The 23,250-nt window shown below is 35.5% G+C and overlaps 1 protein-coding gene across 1 annotated transcript in view; it reads right to left on the reverse strand.

The window, feature by feature from the left end:
- The window catches only part of Ndst4 (N-deacetylase and N-sulfotransferase 4), a 319,626-nt gene that overhangs the window by 93,706 nt on the left and 202,670 nt on the right, over positions 1-23,250 (reverse strand). The window contains exons 5-6 of the mRNA XM_028760460.1: positions 21,325-21,510; positions 19,353-19,481 (exon numbers count right to left, since the gene is read on the reverse strand). Coding sequence (XP_028616293.1) covers positions 19,353-19,481; positions 21,325-21,510 — 315 coding nt within the window. The remainder of the gene's footprint in view (positions 1-19,352; positions 19,482-21,324; positions 21,511-23,250) is intronic.

Consider the following 23,250-nt stretch of genomic DNA (forward strand, 5'->3'; position numbering starts at 1 on the left):
CTTCTTTTTTTCCTTTGTTTCTTTTCCTCACATCTTTTTTGTCTCAAGAAGGATATCATGAGGTAATTAAATTTAATTAAAGGTTAAAATGACCATGCTAAACGGCGGCAAATTCATTCTTCACTTGTGCTCAACTACCTGTTGACTACTAAAATCCTTGAGAGGTTACCAGTTTTTCTGTTCATGAAAATGTATAGTTAAAGGTGATTTTTTTGGTTAAGTAGTGGCACAATCTTAACAGAATCTCTTTTTCTATAATCCATAAAACACTTCCTTACAGACTTTAAATTGGGCCAAAGGTATAGCTCAGTCACATGAGCATAAAGTACCTGAGTTTAGATTCCCAGCATACATGTAAATGTCAGGAATAGTGACTACAATTATGCACACATGGTACATATTTATAATCCCAGGTAGAGAGGCCGGGGCAAGAAAATTGGAGGGTTCACTGTCTAGACTAGTCAGGATGGTGTCTACTTGCTTAGTGAGTTTTTGTTTCAAACAAATAAGCAATTTAAAAGATATCCACACATCCACCTATAACCTCCACACTTATAAACACAGGCAAGTATACCCCTATGTGCATGTTTGTTTGTACATATCTCTCTCACACCCATACACACACACACACAAAGAGAGAGCAACAGAGACAGGGATAGAGACATAGACAGAGAGGGACACAAAGAGAGAAGGAGAGACATAGAAACAAGGAGAGAGTGAGAGAGTAAATGAGATAATACGCATTCTGTTTATTCCATTACCTCTACATTCTTTTAATATCTACTCTATTAACTTTTAATTGAATTCAATATTTTTATTATTTTGTATGACCTTAAAGTCAGTGCATAGTATAATAGTATATGAATTTTGAAATTTAATATAATAACAATATACTGAATCTAGAAGTAATGAGCTAATATAGATGCTTTTGGTAAAGAAAATAATGATAATAAGAAGATGGGGATAGAGAAGGCAGGGAGGAGAAAGGTAGAAAAAAGAATAACAAGAAAAATGCACGGATTCAAAATTGTATTCATAGAAGTCATTACATAGACTCAAACCCAAATACTGTAAGGTACTTTTTAGAAGGTTTCACATATTTTACTTCCAAAGACAGCCAGAAGAGGAAGAGGAGGAGGAAGAGGAGGAAGTGGAGCAGGAGGAAGAGGAGAAAAAGAGAAGGAAGAAGGAAGAGGAGAAGGAAGAGGAAGGAGAAGAGAAGAAGGAGGAGGAGAAGAGAAGAAGGAGGAGGAGAAGGAGAAGCAGAAGGAGAAGAAGCAGAAGAAGTAGAAGAAACAGAAGAAGCAGAAGCAGCAGCAAAAACTATTGGTCTGTTACACTGCCATTTCTCTCATGAGCACGTCACCTCTAAAATTTATTTCTGTGCCCATTGTTATTTTCTAAAAGTTCTACCAAGAAACTGAAATCCTCTCTGTATTTTATGAACGAGAAGGGTTCGTGTTCGAGAGAGGTCACAATTTTGATAGGCTAAAGAATTAACAACATGAACTCGCCTTTTGGATCTGAACAGGCCAACTGTTGCTCATTCACTCTACCCATCAATATCCAAAAACTGCACATCCACCTAAACTTCTCCCTGCCTCCTTTTCTCTTTATGTGCACCTCTTTTCTTTTATAATTTGTTCTTTCTATATCCTTTCCATTTATTCCTCAGGTCATGGTTAGCTCATTCATCTCTGTGTGAAACACTCATTCTTCAATAATGGCAAAGACTTTGTCCACCTCAAATGATACATGTCTTGACATAGTTTTCTCCTTATGATAGAGGGCGTCTTTCCCTTTCTTTATTCACATCAATGTTTTTGGCAGCTGGGGGAAAGTTTTCTACATATTTTCTAGAGTGTGATAATCTGCAAAAAATAAGTTATCTATGGCACAAACAATGCAGAATGTATATGTATGTGAAAGTGTCTTTATATGTACCTCCATTTTCAATGAATGTACAGAATGAGAATAAAGAAACATACATAAGAATACATATGAGCTATGAATTGATATATATGTGAATTAACTATTTTTCTATGCAGTGATAACATATTATGACCAAAAGCATCTTATGGAAGAAAAAGATTATTTTGGCTTGTGTTTCCAGAGGAATATATGTATCCATAATCATAGGATATACATGGTAGAAAGTTATAAGCATTGTAGCAGGAACAGGAAGCTTCAACAGGAAACATTTAGGAAAGAGAGTAAACTAGAAGTAGGGTGAGCCTATAAGCTCTCAAAATCTGCTCTAATGATGTACTTTCTACAGGAATGCTGTGCCACCTCCTAAACAGTGCCACCAGCTGGAAAGCAAATGTTGAAATATCTGAGCCTAAGGGGAACCTTTGTCATTTAAACCACCACAGTACCAAAATGACATAAAGGAACTTTTCTACTAAAACCATTATTTACATATTCATTGAAGTAATAATGGATTTGAGGTGAACACAGAACTATAAAAGAATAATCATATGCTGTTATACATATTTTGAAGTTTGAGAGTCGAAAAAATAAGGTTTCTCAAGTTATACTATACTTTAGGCATGAAGCTGCCTTTGAGAAACATCATAATACATTAGTGAAAGTGGAGAGACATGCAAAACAACTTCTGGAGATTTGAAATGTGAACTTAACTCTAATTTAACTCAGACTTGTAAAGACTTTATTAGATATTTATGGTATCTGATATTGTAAAATGAGGAGAACTCTATATGTGCCTGGTATATGTCCAAAAGACTCAGCATCTTACTCACAGATATTGTATGCTCATCCATGTTCATTACTGTTCTATTCATAATATCTAGGGAATGGAAGCAACCTAAATATTATTTAACAGATATGTAGATAATAATAAATAATAAAAATGTGATATATGCACACTATGAGATACTATTAGCAATAAAGGAAAATGACAGCATGAAATGTTCAGGCAAATGCATGGAGGGAGAGAGATACAGGAGATATGAAAAGGAAGATGTGAAAATTGGGTGGGTGCCTTAATTTGTAGGGAGAAGGAGGAAAATGAAGATGAGAAAATGAATATAAGAAAATGAATAAGGTATTTGAAAATTTATGTAATTTTATCACTTGGTGTGATAATGTGGTTCCCAAGAGCCGTAGACTAACAAAAATCCCCAGTTCCAGGCTAGAGTTTATTGTGAAGCTCACAAAAGTATCATGGAAGAGTCCAGAATAGAAAGTCCAGAATGGCTTCTAATTCAGTGGTTTAATAATTTCTATGTCATTAGTGTTCTCCTCAGATTTTCCCCTCCACACCATTTTTCTAGGTATCTGTAGTCAGTGAAGCGTGAGCAGAACTGGCCTATGGGAGGGCAGGGAGAGCACAGTATTGAAAGGAGGATCGGAAGATGAAGGACACGTACATGCTTCGTAGAGTGTCAAGTGCTATACAAACTCATAAAAAGGATAACTGCTGGTGAGTGTCTGGGAAAATCTCAGTCAACTTATCAAAGTGAGTTGACTTCAGAGGTACAAAATAAAAGAAAAAAAATCAGGTTTACAAACTCTTCAGAAAAACATATTCCAAACAAAGTTACTAAATCCTTAAAACCCCAGGGGCCAGACTACCACCTTGCCTGTTTGAAGAACTTCAGGAAAGATGAGAGATGTACTAAGAGTGTAGAAAATGAAGAGTAAACTACAGCACGATATTTTAGACAAGGAAGTCAGGGGCCCAAGATTTAGAGTTTGAGTTTAATTAGAAGATTAAATTAGAAGACCCTGGAGCCTTAAGAATGGTCATGGTAGTGTTTTCTATGTTTAATAATGTCACTCTGGGTAAGCATCCCTTAGTGGAGTTGTTGCAAAGATGGACATCAAAGCAACAATTTAATGATATTTTATAAAATAGAGTTGAATATTAGTTTTTATTTGCTAATTGAGAGATGTATATAATGGTGAAGTATGAACATAACTTTTAATTTATTTTATTTTTTGTTTTTCAACACAAGGTTTTTCTATGTAATTTTGACTACTCTAGAATTCCCTCTATAGACCTGGCCTCCAACTCAGAGATCCACCTGCCTCTGACTCCCACATGCTGTGGTTAAAGGCCTGTGCCACCAGGCTCGGTAGACATGGCTTTTAATCCTGTAAAGATAACTCACTAAAACTTCGAAAGTCATTTTACATGGTAGTCACTATAATTTTCAAGAAGTAATCAACAAAAGAAAGGCTAGAAACAGTTTCAAATTGGCAGCAATGTGATGTATTTAAATTCCTTTTTTATCTTTCTGAATTCCATAATTCCTTAACTGTGCATATGAGTCCAATATCTCACCCATGGAGAAAGCTCTGTCTTGGAGATTTGATTGTTGCAGCAAATTGTTTAAGTGAACTACAGAATGGACTTCTGCAGAGAAATTACGGGAGGATGGCAATTTCAACAGCACATCTCTTATTCACATTTGATTTGAGTGTGTACCTGTGTGTGAAAGAGAATGTAAGTGGCCGTAATAACAGCTTCAGAGAGGGAGCAAGATTCTGTGTCTTAGATTTTATATTTTGAATAGCGTTATCGAATACTTTATATTGTGTTAAAAATGATAGGTATAAATCAGTGAAATACTCCATGCTTGGAATCTTATCTTTACATGGTTTAAACGAATGATTTCCATAGCGTTAGAGGGGGCTGGGTTTATCATCAACTTTGAATTTACAAGAACATGACCTTTTCCTTTCTTCTAAATCTCTTGGCTGCCTCTCTGGCTTTAGCTAATGTTCTCAGAGGGAGGTAATTGAACACTGAATGTTCTGTTAGGTGTGAAGTTCAATGGAGACAGATCTATAGGATCAATGACTGAGGACAATGAAGAGTGTCCTAGTTCTTTATGATGCTAAAGAAACTGACAGAGTTTCCTTTTTTCATTTAAACTCACCTAATCTTTGAAATCATCTATAAATATGCTATAATTGGTAAGATCTTCAATGTCCCTGTGGTAAAATTTTACATATTTAATATGTAGGTGATTTTAAGTCTACTGGTCTTTCATTTGGCAAAACATGCATAGCAATCAATGTTTAATATGGAATATTAACAGTATATCAACAAACAAGCTTATTACTATAAAAATTAAGAGACCTTGAAACTAGGAATACTAATAAGCAAAACAGAAAAAAGGGAAAGAAACCATTGGCAGAAACACCTGAGGTGCTTTGGCCAAAAACAGAACCAAAGGAAAACTGCAGTCTTCACGGACCGAGGAAGCACAGTCAAATGGGAAGCGCAGTCTTGACTGACTGAGCAAGCAGTGCATTTGATGACTCAATTTGTTCACTGGAATGAAAAGTAATGATAGAAATTTTATAATTTAAAAATAGCTCAGAAAGCACAGTCAACTGACACACCACCCAGAACATTTTCAGCAGCAACACATGTAATGAAGTAAATCATTTCTAATAGAGGATGTCTTTGTGGCCTGATTTATGTGTTGGAGCATGGAGAAAGAATTAAGCAGACATTCAAAACCCAGAGTCATGGGCTTTTGGCAAGCCTCAAATATCGCTTTATATTAAAATTCATTTATAATTCTATTGTTTCAAATGAAGATTTACCTCCAAACTATTATCGTTTTATATACTCAAAAATATTCTCCTTTTCTGTGTAAAACAATAAGATAATTTTATTTTGCTCATTTTACACACAGTAATATTTAAGCATATGGATTTTGCATGACTTCTTCAGTACGTAGGAAACCATGATATATTGATAAGTAAAATTTAAACTAAATTTTCTTTTGAGTTGTGTTAGTTGATCACATAGTAAAATCCTTTTATTTTGCACAAGAAAAGGAAGACCTTCCCATGCCTCTCCTCTTTGGTTTTCTTTGTCCTCCCTTCTTTTTTACTTCCTTTCCTTTTGTCTCCTTTCTTCCTTATTTCCATCCCCTGCTTTTTCTTTCCTTTCCTCTCTCATGAGACAGTGTAAAGAACTCCTGAGAGAATCTTGTGTTGGCAGAGCAGGTACAATGGCATACTTTCATTTGCCAGTGGCTAATCAATGTATTTAGTCTTCTGGGCCAACATTACATGAGAGTGGCAGACAGCAGTTACAGACACTGTGAAGCTGAAGAGAAGATTTAAGAAACTAAATAGCCCACTGTGAAATGTTGTATGCACACAACCCTCTTTGTGTGTCTAAAGGGGTGACATTCATCTCAACAAGCATAGAGGCCTCGGAGGCCAGGAAGAAAGACTCAAGGTGAAATCTGAAGGAGAAACAGTGGGATTACGGTGAGAACAATCACTCATGAGGAGAAGGCATACTTCATGCTTCAGAAATGATGCACCCTGAGACCGTTTCAGACAGATGATGCCCCCAAATGTTAAACAAGGAAAATTTACAATTATTATTCCATTCAACTGCTCATTTATTTAAATTCATTTCTACTTTTCAGCGGAATAACAGACCTCACATTGTAAACACATCATGCTGAACTTTTCCTGATCTATTATTACAGATAAATACAACTTTATCTTATATTCTCAATGTGGTACACAACTTCCAAGCTTCAATAGTAGATTACCACATATAGCACAGCATATCTCTTCCCTCTGACTGGAAACCCTCCTACTATTCTATCTGCATAGTTCACCCCAAGTATGCTACTCCTCTACCTGATGAACCTGCATTTTTTTTCTCAGTTCAATTCAAATACCATCGCCTCTGAGGATCGTTGTCCTGTATTTTTTGAATTAAAAATTTAGGTGAACATACACACAATAGAACTGTCTCAGAAAGATTTCATCAGGAGGAACCCCTTAATAAAATGATTGAAGTATAATAGTGAACACTGGCAGTATAGAAAATGTAAGTCAATTCCTTACGAGTGACGTAACAAGTTTCTCATTATTTTAATCGATAATTAAAAATGCAGTATTGGATCCACCTAAAAGAAGAAAATAAACATGAGCTATACCTTTAAGGGTAGATGTGGGTGGACACTAAATGATAAGATTTATAAGATGATATCTTAATGGATTTCAGCAAGCTCAGCATTGGCATAAATACCGTGTCTTCTCGTCTCACCATCAGTTATCAGCTATTATTGAAAAGACAGGAAAGATTTTTAATTTTTCTAAAATACAGAACCAGGAGTTATCAACATGTTTTTGAGAAAAAAAATGATACATTTTCACTGTCACGGTAGTTGAAACTTAGGACAAGCTGGAGGGAAGGATTAAACACGGAAAATCAAGGTAGAGTGGTGAAAACCTGTCTTCATGCTGGCTATAGTTTGTTTAATATAAACTCTTTAGATGCTCTTTAGATACTGATTTTCTAATTGTTTTTCTCTGAGTGAGTGTTTTTACACGGGAGAGGGTGTGGCTTACACACGTACAGGTGCCTGTGTCTCTGAGTGTTCAAAAATCAATGAATGCTGTCTGTGTCTTCCTTCACCCCTCTCCACAAACCACTTTGAGGCAAAGCCTCTCCCTGAACATAAACAGAATGGCTGTTTATCAGATAGTCTGGCTGCCAGGAAACCCCAGGGAGCCTCCTTTTTCCACACAGTGCTGGGCTTTCTGCTGTGCACAAGCCCACTATGGCTTAGTGTAGGGTGCAGGGATCTGAACTCAGCCTATCATGACTGTGTAAGTTATGTTGGTTTGCTTAACATGGAAGCTGCCTCCTGAGTTCGTTGTACAAACAAAAATCTTAAGGATTTAAAACAAAACACTAAAAATATGCATGTCACATATAACTTACAGAAAAGATAATAAAAATACAGAATGTTGAACTCTGTGGAAGAGTGAAAATAAATAAAGTTCACATTTTTAATTTTGGTTTCTTTGTTTCTGTTTTAACTAATAGCCACATGAATAGGAGATTGGACATTTTACTGTTGAGAATTTATTTATGCTGAAAAGCTTTTCTTCTGCTTTCATTATGAGCTTGCGGGGAAGCGAAAATATCTAGTTACAATACATTGAGATAAACTTTTCCAACAAAATATTGTTATTTTCATTTATTTTTCTTTGAAAACAATATCATAAGAAAATCCACATTGGGATGTTATGGACTTGTACACAGTCTTGAAGAGGATTGCAAATAGGATTTTCTTAGGACTTGAGCCAGCTTTCTCATTGGACAGATGCATACATGTCTGTACAAGAAGAGTGGCTTCTCTTTAAATTGAGAAGGCAGGATTCGGGATAGGAAGGCAAAAATATTTTCTTCTTTGGGGATAGCACACTTTAAATTCTGTGTTACTAATTTATAAGTGAATTCTATTCTAGAAGATTAAAACATGCACTAATAAAAAATTCAGAAAAAAATGCAAGCTTTGCCCACATTTTCAATCTCTTTATATTATCTCTGATCTTGGTTTTCAAAGTGAACAGAAAGAATAATATCATTCATTGTAAGTCCAGAGATCTTGGCTGACTTGAGAATTTACAAAAATCCCTACTGTGAGTGTGAATCACTGTGGAAATGGTGATTCCTGTCCTTTTGTAAAGGTACCTCCAGCAAACTTTAAGGAAGAGAAAGAGAAAATCAGATATGGGGTGGGGGAGGGGGAAGAAGGTGATTGTAGGTCTCTCTGTGAGTGGAAATAGAATTTTCCACAATCTATACACTCTGTGGGGGGCCATTCTTCACACAGCTGGTGGCTGTCCTCCTGGGCTGGAAGGCAAAGGCTTAGAGATCCCAATAACTCTAATTGCTGCAAAGTCCCTGTCTGGAAAGCAGCACATTCACTGCAGTAGACAAGCTAGCTGTTAATTTCTAGAAAAATAAATATGAACACCTGTACAAAGCCCACAACTGCTAGTAAGAAGTTATCAGTGTTGTTGCTTAGAAAGCTGTGTTTGGAATAGATGCAATTAATTGTTTTGTTCTGCATGAAATGTGTAGCTTTGACACTTTTATGAGAGAGTCAGAGGTGCTCAGGAGAGTGTGCCTCTCTGGAAAGGGCCATGTTCTAAAATGAAATTAAGATTCTAAAAAATTATAGCGAAGTGCCTGAATATCAGACTTGAAATATCGCTTTGTCTTATTTTGTTGCCGGGAGCAAGAGAAAGATTTCTGTAAAGGAACTCACTCGTCTGCTTCTCTGTTATCATTTCACTCCTAAAAAGGAATGATCCTGAGACCACGGCTCAGCTGATTTCTTGCAGCTGTTTCCCTGTGTATCACTGCTGCCTTTAATGTAGCTGAAGAGCCAGCACTAATCCATGGCACACTGTACTTGCACGAGCCTCTACAAACTCACAGGCTGATAATATACACAAAGGAAAGCTCCTTAGGCAGCCCAAGTGTGTGAACAGTTTAGCAGCAGTGCACGGAGAAGTCAGATAGGCCTCTAAACTTACTGCTGTAATTTAAACTGAAATACTTAAGCTGTTGTTATCTTTGTTCCTCCCAGTCATACTGATTTTTAAATTCTTTTAATATTAGCTATAATATTTCAGCTTCAACAGTGTTACACTCGATACAGAGAACAAAACTAATTAGTTATATCTGGGTTGTAACATGGTTGATAGATAATATAATCCAGAAAAATTCCTTAGCAGCTTTGGTAATCGTTTCTCTCTCCTGAAGAGCTGCCTTCCTGAAATCTCAGCTTTCTCAGACTCTAGTGTAAACTCTTACCTGGGCTTTTACATGAGCTACCATGTACGAAGGTTTCAAAAAGAAGCAACTTCTGGGCTGGACTGCCAACTGGTTACACTTACATTGTTACAGCTTTGATGATGGGCATGTTCAAGCGTAGAGAGTTAAATGTTACAGGTCCAAAGCCAATTTTGTGTTGGGTCAATCTATTACTTTATTTGCTCAAACACTACTTAATGGGTTAATTTTGAGTAGATATGTAGCAACCTGATTAGGACCTACCATTATCTAGTGCCGTTCGCACAACATTCTTGGAAGTAAAAGATAAAATAATAGCAGCAAACTGGACCACCACCACCACCACCACCATCACCACCACCACCACCATCACCACCACCACCACCACCATCACCACCACCACCACCACCACCAACAGCAGCAACAACAAAACCCTTATGCACATTCTCTCATCTGCAAGTTCTATCCTTAATTATTCTATTTATTTTCGACTCACTCATCTCAAATTCCAAGGAATTTAGAAACTCATCATATACTTTCTACTTATTGCTGTGATTATAAGTTTAATAACTGTTTTGCGTCTTGATTCATAGGCAGCTCTCTCTTTAATCTACATGCTAACACATGCTATTCAGAACACCATTAAACATGATACTTGGACTCAATAACCTCTCCCATGCTTGAATGACCCCTCAGTCCCAAAGTCCAACACCTGGTCTTTGCTAAGGCAAAGGTAAGGAAGCCCCTCCCTAATTCTATGACATCAAATTTCAGCTCAGAAGATGGTAACTGAATTGTCACCCATTATCTCTTGGGTCTACTTTACTTCTCTTCCCTGTGAAATTACTTTTCTACTTCTTTATACATATGAAAACAAAAGACTGAAATATAAAATATGTAAGGTTAGAATCCACTTGCTGCTCACATCAGTACCTGTAGGTCTTTCCCCTTCACTAATGGGCATACCTACTGAAATAGATTTGAGTCCCTCGCTAACAGACATCTGGGTACCAGGATCTTTCACCTGGACAAATGAGTTTAAATTAAAGGAGCTATTCATGATCACACATCCTCCCCATCCCTCCCTTCTCTTTTGTCTAGGAAACCAGAGCCTGGCTCCAGTCTTATTCTGTGAAACAACCTCCATCCTCACAAAGGCATAAGAAGACACTTTCCACTTCTGCCACCCAGGCTCTGATTCCTCTCTTCAGAGATCCTGCCATGCTGTTTTCTCTCATGGTGGGGTCTGGACTCTCCTGAGAGATTCTCCATCATGCTCTTGTCTCTCTGCCTGTCCACAGAGTTAATAGCTCTTTTAATAAACTCTGTACTCCAAACAATCTACCTCAGCGTCCCTCTTGAACCTTCATGTGAGACCCTTCAGAAATATATTACTGAAGTTGAATTATAGTCTTCTGTCAGATTCAAGTGGGGCACTCTTTTAGGCATGTAGTTATTGATTTATCTGAACTTAACAAGAAACCAGTAGACCTGGCGAGGGTTAGTGAATCTAGCACTGTTTTTCAGTCATAGTAAATATCCTGTCTCCAGAATTTGTACTTTAATGCTAATGCAAGAGATCCAGAACAATGGCAAACATGCTACTTCGACTCAGTAACATCTCCCCAATACTTGAGTGCTGCCTCATCCCCAAAGGCCAATATCTGGTATTTGCTCCAGGTTTTCAAATGTATCTACTTAAAATACCTAAAATTTCATATTTTTGTATTTTACTTTGTGTAACACAAAATGAGGAAATGAAAAATTAGATCCGGTAGGGCATATTCATTTCAAGCTTTTTAGTTACAGATGACATCGTCTGATAAGATTTCAGACCTTTTTCTTTTCCTTTTTTTTTTTAAAGCTATTGTCAGTTACTGCATATTTTATAGGTTAGTGTCTCTACTTGAATGATGGTGAGCTAGCTGGTATAAGCTGTTTCACCTCAGACATGATTAAATTATATTTCTTCCTGTCTGAACAAAGATTATATTGAAAATACAAGAAGAATTTGGCACTAGGGAAATACATGTTAGTATTTGACAAGTGAGAAACAGTGCAGGAAAATATCAATATGAGATGAGGCCATGATAGTAATCTAAGAAAAATAACAGAGACTTATCAGAATGTTAAGTGGACAGGAGCCTCGCTATTCTTTCAAGCTGTCATTCATATGGCTCTATACAGTTTTCAATCTAGATACTCATTTGGCCAAAGCGAGTTGGTATTCAAAGAAATTGGAACACCCATTTCCTCATAGTTTCCTGAAACCAAAGACCTAATAGTGTATAATGATAACTAGATTTTAAAATGTAAAAATTATTCAAATTCACACTTTCAGTTTTAGGGTAGATTAGAAATTAATGTCATAGTTTTAAGTGTGTAGAATTACAGAAATGGTGATGTAGAGAGATGCTCAGTGGTTAATACTGTGTACTGCTCTTACAAAGGACCAGACTTAGGTTCCTGTCTCCATGTCTAATGCTTTACAACTACCTACATATCCAGTGCCTGGGAATCTAGGGTTGTCTCCTGACTTCTGTAGGTACCACTTGCACATGGACAAACCCACCCAGAGATGTGCATACATACACTGACGTAAAAATGAGCTTAAAATAATCACATCAACAAGATACATTTCAAAGTGTCAGCTAGTCAATATTAATATTAAAAACTGTTGAGAATGCATGAAGAACAATAATATTGTAGACTTTTGACCACAGAAAGAACAGCTCTACTTTGGTGTAGAAGACACCAAGAACATGAATATTAATGTTGGAAGCAGGGTGAAGATTCTGCCCCTCCCCTCCTAGTAGAGCTCATGTCTTTTAGACTTCACAGTATTACAGAAGTTAGACAGGAGACACATATAGAATTCTTCAAGTAATTTAATCTTGTTCCCTTCCTTCAGGCTCATGAATTCCCAAAGTGATGGAAAGAACTATATTTTTTCTGAATCTATTTTAAGCACAGCAGAGGGGAGGAATATTGGTATAGTGCATCATGAACCTTCAAGCTTTCTTAGCCTTATAGGTTCTTAGATATAAAAATGTATATAATTTCAGACGCTACTGATCAAAATTCAAAATGATTCTGTCACATATGCAAATGGCATTGTGTCCAGGATGCTAGTGATGGAATAAACTTCTGTACTTTACCATGTATCTACAAGTAAACATCGCCAAGCTTTATCTATTCTTGTATGTGTGGATGACATGTATTGATGTCTTGTTTCTTCCAAATTTAAAAAATTTACAATACTGGTCTATAATGTTTCAATGAAAATCACATTATATTCCTTATATTGTATAATGAAATTATTTTTCTAAAATATTGGAAAGTATTTTTCTAAAACTTGAGAACATAGAAATCTCTGACTATTGCTATCTCAGGAATAATTCAAGTGACTGACTTCATATTTTACAGAAGTTCTGTTAGGGACATCTTAGCTACAAAGACTCTTAGTATGTCCAGTGAGGATCCACTGCTATCCGTGTATAATGCTCAAGACCACACAACTCAGAATATTCCATTAGCTTCAATGAAAGCAATTGGAAGTTGGCATTATTTCTTGTTATGTTTTACCTTGCTAGATTTTGTGGATTTATTCTAATTTACAAAAGAATATCTGATAAGAATACTTGAAGCCAAAATTATCACTGGTATATTTGCATTCACTGCCAGCCTTGTATCATACAAGAACAATATATTGAAATTTTGTTTAAATTCTTCTGTGACGGTCAGGTTAGTTCCTACAATATATCTGGTCAGATTAGTTCCTACAATATATCCAGTCAGATTAGTTCCTACAATATATCCATCTGAGTCTGGTCTTTTTTCTTTCTTTCTTTCTTTTTCTTTTTTTAATTTTTTTTAAGTTTGGAGAGTTTTATTGTTGCTTCTTTTTCATTAGTTTCTAAAAATTAGATTATTTCAATTATTTACTTAATTTTGATTTAACTTGGTAGTTCATTTATATCTGGAAGTTCATCTATTTCTTTTAGATATTTTAGTATAGATTTTTAAAACTATGTCCCTAATCTTCCCTGAATTTCCTCAGTATTTGTTGTAATGTTTTCCTTTTCATGTCTAATGTTATTAATTTGGGTGTCCTAGCTTCCTTTTGATTAATTTGACTAAATATTTGTCAATTCTGTTCATCTTTTCAAAGAATCAACTTTTCATTTTATTGATTTTCTTGTGATTTTTGTTCTTATTGTCTATTTCATCCTGCCTCCAACATAAAGATTCATGGCCTTTGTGGTTTCTACACCAGAGTATTGATTTCAGTCTAATTTTTATTGTCTATTTTGATTTTTTACTTACTACCTTTTACTACTTTTAGAGATTATGTTATCATTATATTATAATTACATTATAGTTACATCATTTCTCCCTTCCCTTTCCTGCTCCAGAACACTCTTATATACCCTCTCCCTTGCTCTCTTTCAAGTGTGTGGTCTCTTTTTTTTCATTAATTGTTGTTACATGCATGTATATACAGATTCTTAAACATAATCCACTCTTTCTATGTGATGTTGCTTATATGTATGTTTTTAGGACAGACCACTTAGTACCAGGTAACCAATAGATATGCTCTTCCCTGGGGAAGACAGTTTTCCCTACTCTTACCATTCCTTAGCTGTGCACAGTCAGAACACAGAGTTATGGATCTCAGTCTCAATGAATACATCAACAAAACAACTTAGATGCCTAAAGCTCAGGGAACATTAGAGAAGAGGGAACGGAAAGACAGGTAAAGGGTCAAGGAGGTAGCTGAGATAGTGTGTAATGTATCTCAGTTGGTAATGAGACAATTAGTAATGTCAAAAGTTATACCCATGGTCCTTCTGACATGACTGCATGACCATGAGCTGAACAAGGACAATAATAACAGATATGCTAACGTGGTTGGGGATCGGAGAGGTGGACCACAAGGCCACTCTACACAAAGATTTCAACCCTAATTTTTATTGTCTCTACCTGTGTATTAATTTGTTGTTTGTTTTTCTTCTTCCTAGGACATTGGGTGCAACATTAAGTTATGAGCATGAGTTTCAGTTTGTGAACCCAGAGTGTTGTAAACTGATGAGAGAAAATGTCATTGGTTTTAATAGGTTGTATTTTTTATTTTTATATTCAACAGTGCATTGTTTCAGTTTCCACGAGTTTGTGTACTTTTGTCATTTCTAATTTTGCAGATATGAAGCTTTATTCCTTTTGTTGTTAGATAATACACAGGATGCTATTTCAATATTCATAAATTTGCTTAGATTTGCTTTGTATCCTAATGTTTGGTCTATTTTGGAGAAAGTTCTATAAAGCTGCGAAGAAGAAAGTCCATTCGTTATTGTTTGAATGAAATGGTCTATAGCTGACTGTTAGATCTGTTTGATTTATGATGTCATTTAGCTTCAGAGCTTCTCTATTTAGTTTTTTCTGGGTGACCTCTGTGTGGGTCGGAGTGAAGTATTGAAGTTGCCCACTATTTGCTGTGTTGGGTCATGATATCTGTAGCACGTTTCTTTACCAAAGTGAATGGTGTCTACTTTGATTGCTACATCTGTTCACTGCGCACATTTTGAGCAACACTGTTATTTAATACATCCCCGTGGATCATTTGGCCAATCCAGACTTCGTAGTACCATAACAGGATAGGCTGGTCTATCTGCACTACCCACTTCTTTTTTTTTTCTTTCTGCATGCTGATCTAGCTGTATTATCCAAATAGTCTATTTTGAGTTCACCACCAATTTCAATGCTAAAAACAAATCCAGTTTGTCATTATATACAAGAAGACTTCTGAAACTCCCCTTGCTCCCTTCTCTTTTCTGCTTGAAATCACATTTGTATGTCATGATGACCATCTTAAGAGAGGATTACAATGCTAAGGATAGTTTTATTGGCTCAATGCTACTATCTATGGAATATGAAACTCAATATTATGTTCTATTTTAAAAGAACTCCTTTACATCACAGAGTGATGCTTTATGAATTGTATTAGATTCAATATGAAAGCGAGATGTAGAAACCTAGTAATCAGGCATTCAAGCAATAAAGGCTAGAAGCCGTCGAACATTGGCAGGATACATAGAAGAGGCAACATGCAGTGTGCTGATGATGACTGAATTCCTCTTAAGGGGGTTAGAGCATATATGGGTAAAGAGTGAAACCTGAGAATGAAAACAAAGACAAAGGGACCAAGGCTTCTACTGAGAATACATTCTTAATGGGGATAGCATAAAGGATCAGGGCATCTACTGAGAATATATTCTTAATGAGGACTGAGGAAAGGTAAATGTTTCCATTTTAATTTTCACTGTCATTCACATGTAATCTCAATTTTTGATAGTTATTTTTTATAATTCTGTGGTAATTGAAAAAAAAACTCAAGTGTCTTGCTAAAGAATACATAGCCTCCATTTTTCTCTTTTCTCATATTTGTCACAGTCCCAACATACAAATCCAACAGTCTTCTCTGTTTTCATATATGTAAATATTCACTTTAACAGGAAGAGATTTAATATCAAGATAACTCGTTTCTGTCCCAATATAGTTTACTATTCTTATTGAATTTACACGTTATTTTATAATTTTCAAACAACACAAGTTTGTTTAGATTTGATTTCCTTATGACTTTAAAATATTTTATATAAATTACCTATCAAAAAGCCATTTCGACGTAGCCAACGCTCCTTTCTAGTTTTATTTAGAGCATACCCCTCTCTTGTGATGTGCATGAGAACGTCTTACATTAAGCAAGGTGGTGATAGCATAAATCCCATTATCTCCTATGTTCCATGTGCAATGAGATGTAAATGAGGACATGCTTCTCTGAGACCTCAGAAATGAAATCATTATGGGAGAAAAATCAGAGCTGAAATAATCCAGACAGCTCATGGTCATACAGTCTCACACTGCTGTGCCTCTGCACATATATTTATTATACATTTTCATAGCTAAAAGGACACTACTTAAAAAAATTAACCAAGTTTTGTATCAGATGTTAAATAAAGTTAGTAATGAATTAAATTTTAGGTTAACTGAGTGTAACATAATGACTCATTATTTACATATTTTCAATTCAGCTTTACACATTTAGAGATTCTAACTGTGTCTACTGATATATTAACCTATAATATAGTTATTAACCTGAAATACTATTTGAACTAAACATGTGCTGCTGATTAAACTAAAAATGTTAAATTTGGGCTATAGAACTATTTATTAATGTATTATTTACCATATTTTAAGAATGTGAAAAACATTAAGAGGCCAATTAACAATTATTATAATTTAAATACATTACATACATCTGCACATGCTTAATAAAGTTGTGTCTTCTTGGCAAGAATTATGAATAATCATACTGTTTTGGGGTTGAACTCTACTATCTCTTTAGTACACCTAAAATTTACAAACTTCTCTTGAGAGGGATTGTAAAAAGTTCTAAAAGGGAATTGATAATGTTGACTGTTAACATGAAGACAAAAAGGAAAGTTGTCAAATAAACTTTGAGGCTTCATACCTCAAAGACCTAGGAAAGAAGATTTAAGTCATGTGAGCATAAAGAAGGAGAAAGTAATAACTACAGCAGAAATAAAAAGTAGAGATGATAAAAACAACATAAATCTATAATCAATCAATTAACTCCAATTTGGGATTTTAAAAAATTTATAAAGTTAACAGAGAAGAAAAAAATGTAAGTTTTAGATAATGAAATCAGAGACAAAAGAAGCAACAATGTAATTGTTGCTACAAAATTCAAAAGATTTTGAGGTTACCATAGATATCACATATCAACAAATAAAGGTACAAAGTTGAATTTTCTGGAAGTATAAGTCTAACAAGAATCACAAAGAGAAACTCTGAACAAATCAATGAAGAGGAAAAGGCAGTAATTAAGTTTCTTAACAGGGGCTAGAGAGACTGTGTTTAAGATTACTGGTTGCTCTTTCAGAGGATCTAGGTTCAGGTTACCGTACCAAAGTTGGATTGTAATCATCTGTAACTCCAGTTCTTGGATTCCAATGCCCTTCTCTGACTCCTAGATTCATCATAGATGCCCTTGTTGCACAAACATAGATTCAGGAAAATCACTCATGCACATATAAAAAATAAATAGTGGAAACCTATCCAACTACTAAATGCTAGTGAAGTCATGGGTACTGGAGGAGAACCTACATCCACTACTTTATTAAACCAGTACAATCCCTAAAAACAATTTCATCATTTTCCCTTTATTTCTACATATAAATGTAGTTTTCACTCCTCATAAGGAAACTTTTTTTTTTCAACAGATAGAGAAGACTACAGAAGCCACAACTAATCAAAATACAGAGTTGTGTCCTGGTCTGATGTAAACAAACACTGCAGCACCTAATGCTCAGAGAACATTGTGCAAAAGGGGGCAGAATGCCCTTAAGAGCCAGATGATCAGAATTTGCTGTGAGAAGTGCCTTTTAGGAGTTTCAGAAGCTACTGCCTAAACATGAGCTGAACAAGGTTGATAGCAATAAACGCACCAAAATGAATGAGGAAAAGACCAAGAGGCTTCAACCCTACACAAAGAACTACAGGCAACTGAGGGATGCTGAGACTGGCAGAAATCGTCTTCCACAGGTTAGAAGACATCTCCTGCTTGTCCAATACCAAATTGTCAGCTTAGAAAATGTCCATACATATAACATTATATAGAGTGGGCAGGTTATATTTAAAAATACAGTTATATACATACATGAATACAATAATAATTAATGAAAAAAGAGGCCATGAATTTGAGAGATAGCAATAAGGGAATACAGGGGTTGTGGGGAAGGGAAGGAAAGAGGGAAATGATGTAATTATAGTACAATCTCAAAAAAAGTCTCTACAAAGGGAGTCAGAATTTCCTGACATCACTGAACACCAAGCAACTATTTTGTGTTAACATTTTCCTCAAAAATTTCCAAAAAGTTGATGAAGAAATAAACTTCCAAACACCTGTTATGAAACCAGAATCACCCCAGTAGTAAATACAAAGAACAACACAATAAAAGCAAAGGAATTATTTGTTAATGTCCTTTATAAATATGAGTATAAATACCCTCAAGGGTGGGATATATGAGACACACTAGCCAAACAACCTCAACGATATATCAAAATGATTCTTCACCATGTTCATATGGGGTTTATTCCAGGATGAAATGATGGTGCAGAACATGAAAATCATGGAATGTTATCTATTTATCATGTTAATAAATGAATGAAGAATAAAAAGAATTTAATTATCTAATTGTGAACAAACGAATTAGAAAAGTTAGCATCTTTTCTTGATAAAGACTTCATGAATTAAGGATACAAGAAAAATAGGGCAACATAATAAAATAAAACACAAATATATATGTATATACATGTTTCAAATTCACAACCAACATTATATTCTCAGTGAAAATTTCCCAAGAAATCAAACTGTATCAAAGAAAGGATTTGAAATATAGATTTCAATTCAGGGCCAGTAAAATATTTTGCTCATAAAGAATATAGTCATGAGCTGCATGTGGTAGCATATACTACCCAGGTCCCTAGAGGCAGAGACAGGGACATCTCTGTGAGTTCAACCCAAGCTTAAGTTACATAACAAGTTCTAATCTAGCTAGGATACCTAGTGAGACCCTGCTTGGAAAAAAAAATCCTCATGATTTACATTTAAAAATACAACTTATTTGACAACACAGCCACTACTGTAGAATGTATGAGTAGAACGTACTGGATTTAGAAGGATTGTGAGGAAAAGTTCACCTCCTTTGATACTTTTATCCAGTTCTTGAGGTCCTCCTGGATACTCCTTGTAGAAAATAGTATGCGTGAACAGTCCACAGGTCTGTCGAGGGAGGACCTGAGGACAAAGAGGTAAAAACAGCACACTGGTAAGATTTAACTAGGAACTGTTCTTACTCTCACAAGTTTACAGTCAGAAAGAGTCCCTGATGCCTTACTTCAGTCAAGAGTTGATGCTGGTTTAATTTTATACATGTCAATTGGAGTAACAGAATAAAAAAAATACAATTTGTAGTTTAGAATATACATCGAGTTAACTTAGTTCTGTAAATCTGAACTCCTGCCTGACTTGCATTGAAGAATACAAAGTTGTCCTAGGGTTCATTTCATGTAGACAGCGCCCACGGTTACACTGTCACCTCATTAAGCTTCTCTTCTTGCTTCAGATACTTAGGCTTGAATAATACACAGGTTCTGGGATTCAAAGTAAACTCTCCTCATCATCTACTTTTTCTGTATTTCACCCAGACTTTAAATTCACCTCAGTAGTCGTCAAACCATTTAACGACTGTTTCTGGAATACTTTTGTTTAATGCTTCTGTAAATCTGGATGTACAACAGATAAAACATATCAGCAAGTTGGCTCTAAAAAAAATCTTATTTTGAATAATAAACTATTTAAATTCTATTGGGCAATGCATTCAGTTATCCAAGAAAGCCATGATGGCATTTATCCTTCAGTTAATTTTCATGACTAAATTCAAGGTAAATAAAAACATGTAGTCTTGGCTGAAAGCAATATTTCCTTTATGATATGTTGAATGATTTCAGGAAACAAAAGAAATCTTAGTACTTTCTCTGCTTTTAAATTTATGTAAATAATTTTTTTTATTTCTCCTGATTTCTTAGACATCAATTATACTGTTGGCATTATCAATGATTTCCAGTAACAATCTACGCTCTTTGGTCCACTGGTGGTACATGATAATAATTAGATAATTAAATAATGAAACAACTGCAGAGCAAATCCAGGTAGCTATATATTTCTGTCTTCTTTTAAAGATAAAAATTAGATATAGAAACAGACAGATTGATGGATAGATAGTTTTAGTAGCGAAGTGAGTAATGGACTGTGTTAGTGTAAATATTGAACAGAAAGAAGGCAGTTTGAAACACTTCCTTGTCAAGGTAGAATCTTGACAACTAATGATGGAAGCATGCTCAAAGATACCTGAAACTGGTGGTGAGAATTTTAAAACTGTCTATTTTACAACCAAAGAAACGGTGCCACTTTTCTGTTTCAATGAATGATGCTGAATTCCAAGCTAAAATTCATATAGTTTTGCTCCCATTTCTCATAATGCATACATCCTTCTTAAATTGGATTTGTAATTTTTTAGCTAATGTATTTGGAAAGAAATTATATGCTGCCATTCCTTGAAATATGCAAGAAAAAAGAATGAAAATAAACAATGTCCTAAGATGCTCTGAATGCCTGAAAGTCAAAAAACACTAGCCAGATGGATTTAGCTTTCAGATGTCATTGTCTTTTATACTGTTGTCAGGGAACTGATTGGAGAGTTGTTTCCTGATCCACGGAGCAGCAGCCTACCTTTAGCTGTCTGTAAAACTGCTCAGACAAATAGTACTGAGGAATTCCTTAGAAGAAGCATAAGAGCCCCAGACTAAATTTCGAATTGAAAATGTCAATGGATAATCTATCCAAAACTCATCCTCATTATTTCCAGATTGTCATGCATTCACTAAAATCAGTCTACGTCTTAGGACGCAAGGCTGTATTCAAATAAAATGGCACTGAATGAACAATCATCTCTATGGCATGGCAGAAACTCCCGATAGTCATGAAAAAGAAGTTCTGTGTTGCATCCTTAGACAAACTCTTTATCCCTTCACTTACACACAGGTATCAAGGGCCTTCACACACAGCAGTATGTGCTCACCATGATGCTATTGTGAATGAAGCCCTTCCTGTACCGTGCAGGTTTCAGATGTGGATACTCTTCAGTGCTGGTGACCTGAATACCCCAGACCTTCTTCCAAGCTGCATACAGCTGAATATGGACTGGGTAGACCCCTGAGTGATGTGGGGCCACTGCATAGCCCAGGTTGATCGGAATTCCATGTTCCTAAAAGAAGTCAGAAGAACACTATTATGATGTGGAGCCAACTGAGTCAACAAAAAGTCTTCATATTTACTTGGCATCAATTTTCACCATTTCAGAATGCTCAGATGTCCCCGCAAAAGATAACCTCAGTTGCCCTTGGGAATGATGAACATTCTTGAATTCCAGCTTGGAAAAAGATATGCAATTCGCACTAATGTTTGCAGTTTCTCTCTGTCACCTGTTTTATTTAACTTTGCCTTAATTGCATGTGACCTCCTCTTGAAGGATTTGGGTGTACATAGGCCAGGGAAGACTGGAACAGCATCTATAAAGTATGTGGTTATGAGAAGATTCTTACTCCGATGGTAAAGCTTTTCACATGTAGCTGGTCGGGAAGGAATGCTCCAATTCCTGTGTTAGGAAGCTCAATAAACTCATCTGCTCTCCATAGTGAACTTTGACAGAATCATGACTTTGTCTGTCTTTGGGAACTCAGGTGGACATTGTTTATTTCTTGCCTGTGGGAATTTAGCCACAATGTATCCCTTTACCAGACAGATGAAGGAAAAAGTAAAAATGTGTAAAGTGAGAAACTGTCTAAACATAGAAGAGGAATATAGAAGGACACAGCGTGTGTGCGTGTGTGTGTGTGTGTGTGTGTGTGTATTCACATGCATTCATGGGACGTGGTATTGAAGCACAACAGGAATATAAATATGATCCATAAAGTAATTAGAGCTTTTCTGTTTATTTGTTTGTATTTAATATTATTTGAATCTCTTGAGTTTGGAGAGCTAATATATTTGATATTTTCTTCAACAAGGAATTAGTGGAATGCCAAGACCAAAGTCATACATTAAGAAGTTATTTCTGTGATAAAAATTAGATGAAAATTTGTAACAAAACAAGATTGCATACTGTCAGTTTAAAGGATAGGGCATTAGTGGGTACAGAAAGTAAGAAAGAGTTAAAGTCCAGGATAGTTTTGTATGTCAAGGATAATGGGAAGGTAAAAATTAGGTCTCACCTTTTGCCATAAACTTTAGAAACTTAATTTACTTTACAAGGCATACAATTTACTGCGAGGTACTTTAATACACAGTCAACTCCAAATGACTGCAGGTAAACATTTAAAACAAGAATGGGAAAATATTTCAGTCGTTGATATTATATTTCTAGGTTTCTGAAATAAATATGCAGCTTTCTAATTTCTATTTCTTTTTATAACTTTCCCTTTAAATGTGTATGTGCTTCATAAAGTCTTGTAGGGTCGAATCTCATCAATTGAGCTTATAAATGAGGATATACAGTCAGATATGAAAGTTGATTGAATCAATAAACCAAGCACAAAATTGTTGATGATTGCTGTTTATATCATCTGTTACAGGCACACAGCACAGGGAAAGAATTCAGTCTTCCATGAGCAGCAAGGAGTGAGTGGATCTTTGTGGCATCACCCACATGCCACATTGGCCCCAAAGATGGACACTATAGAGTTCATGTCACTATTAGTTTCCTTTTATGAGATGACTCTTATTTTGTAGCCAAATTCAGTTCTATTTCATCAAGACTGTTTTCTTACATCTATTATAATAAATGACTCTATAAAAATACTGAATTATGAAATCAATGCTGTAAAATAAACTAGAGTCTTATCCTAGGCATGAGGGAAAACAGATTTCTTAGTACTAGCAAAGAATTGCATTTTGTGCAAGAGCCTCTTCCCTCCTCTCTTTCTTCTCCTCTCTTCTTCTTTCCCCT

Source organism: Grammomys surdaster, unplaced genomic scaffold (assembly GCF_004785775.1).
Source record: "Grammomys surdaster isolate TR1022 unplaced genomic scaffold, NIH_TR_1.0 126531, whole genome shotgun sequence".
In the NCBI taxonomy this organism is placed as follows: domain Eukaryota; kingdom Metazoa; phylum Chordata; class Mammalia; order Rodentia; family Muridae; genus Grammomys; species Grammomys surdaster.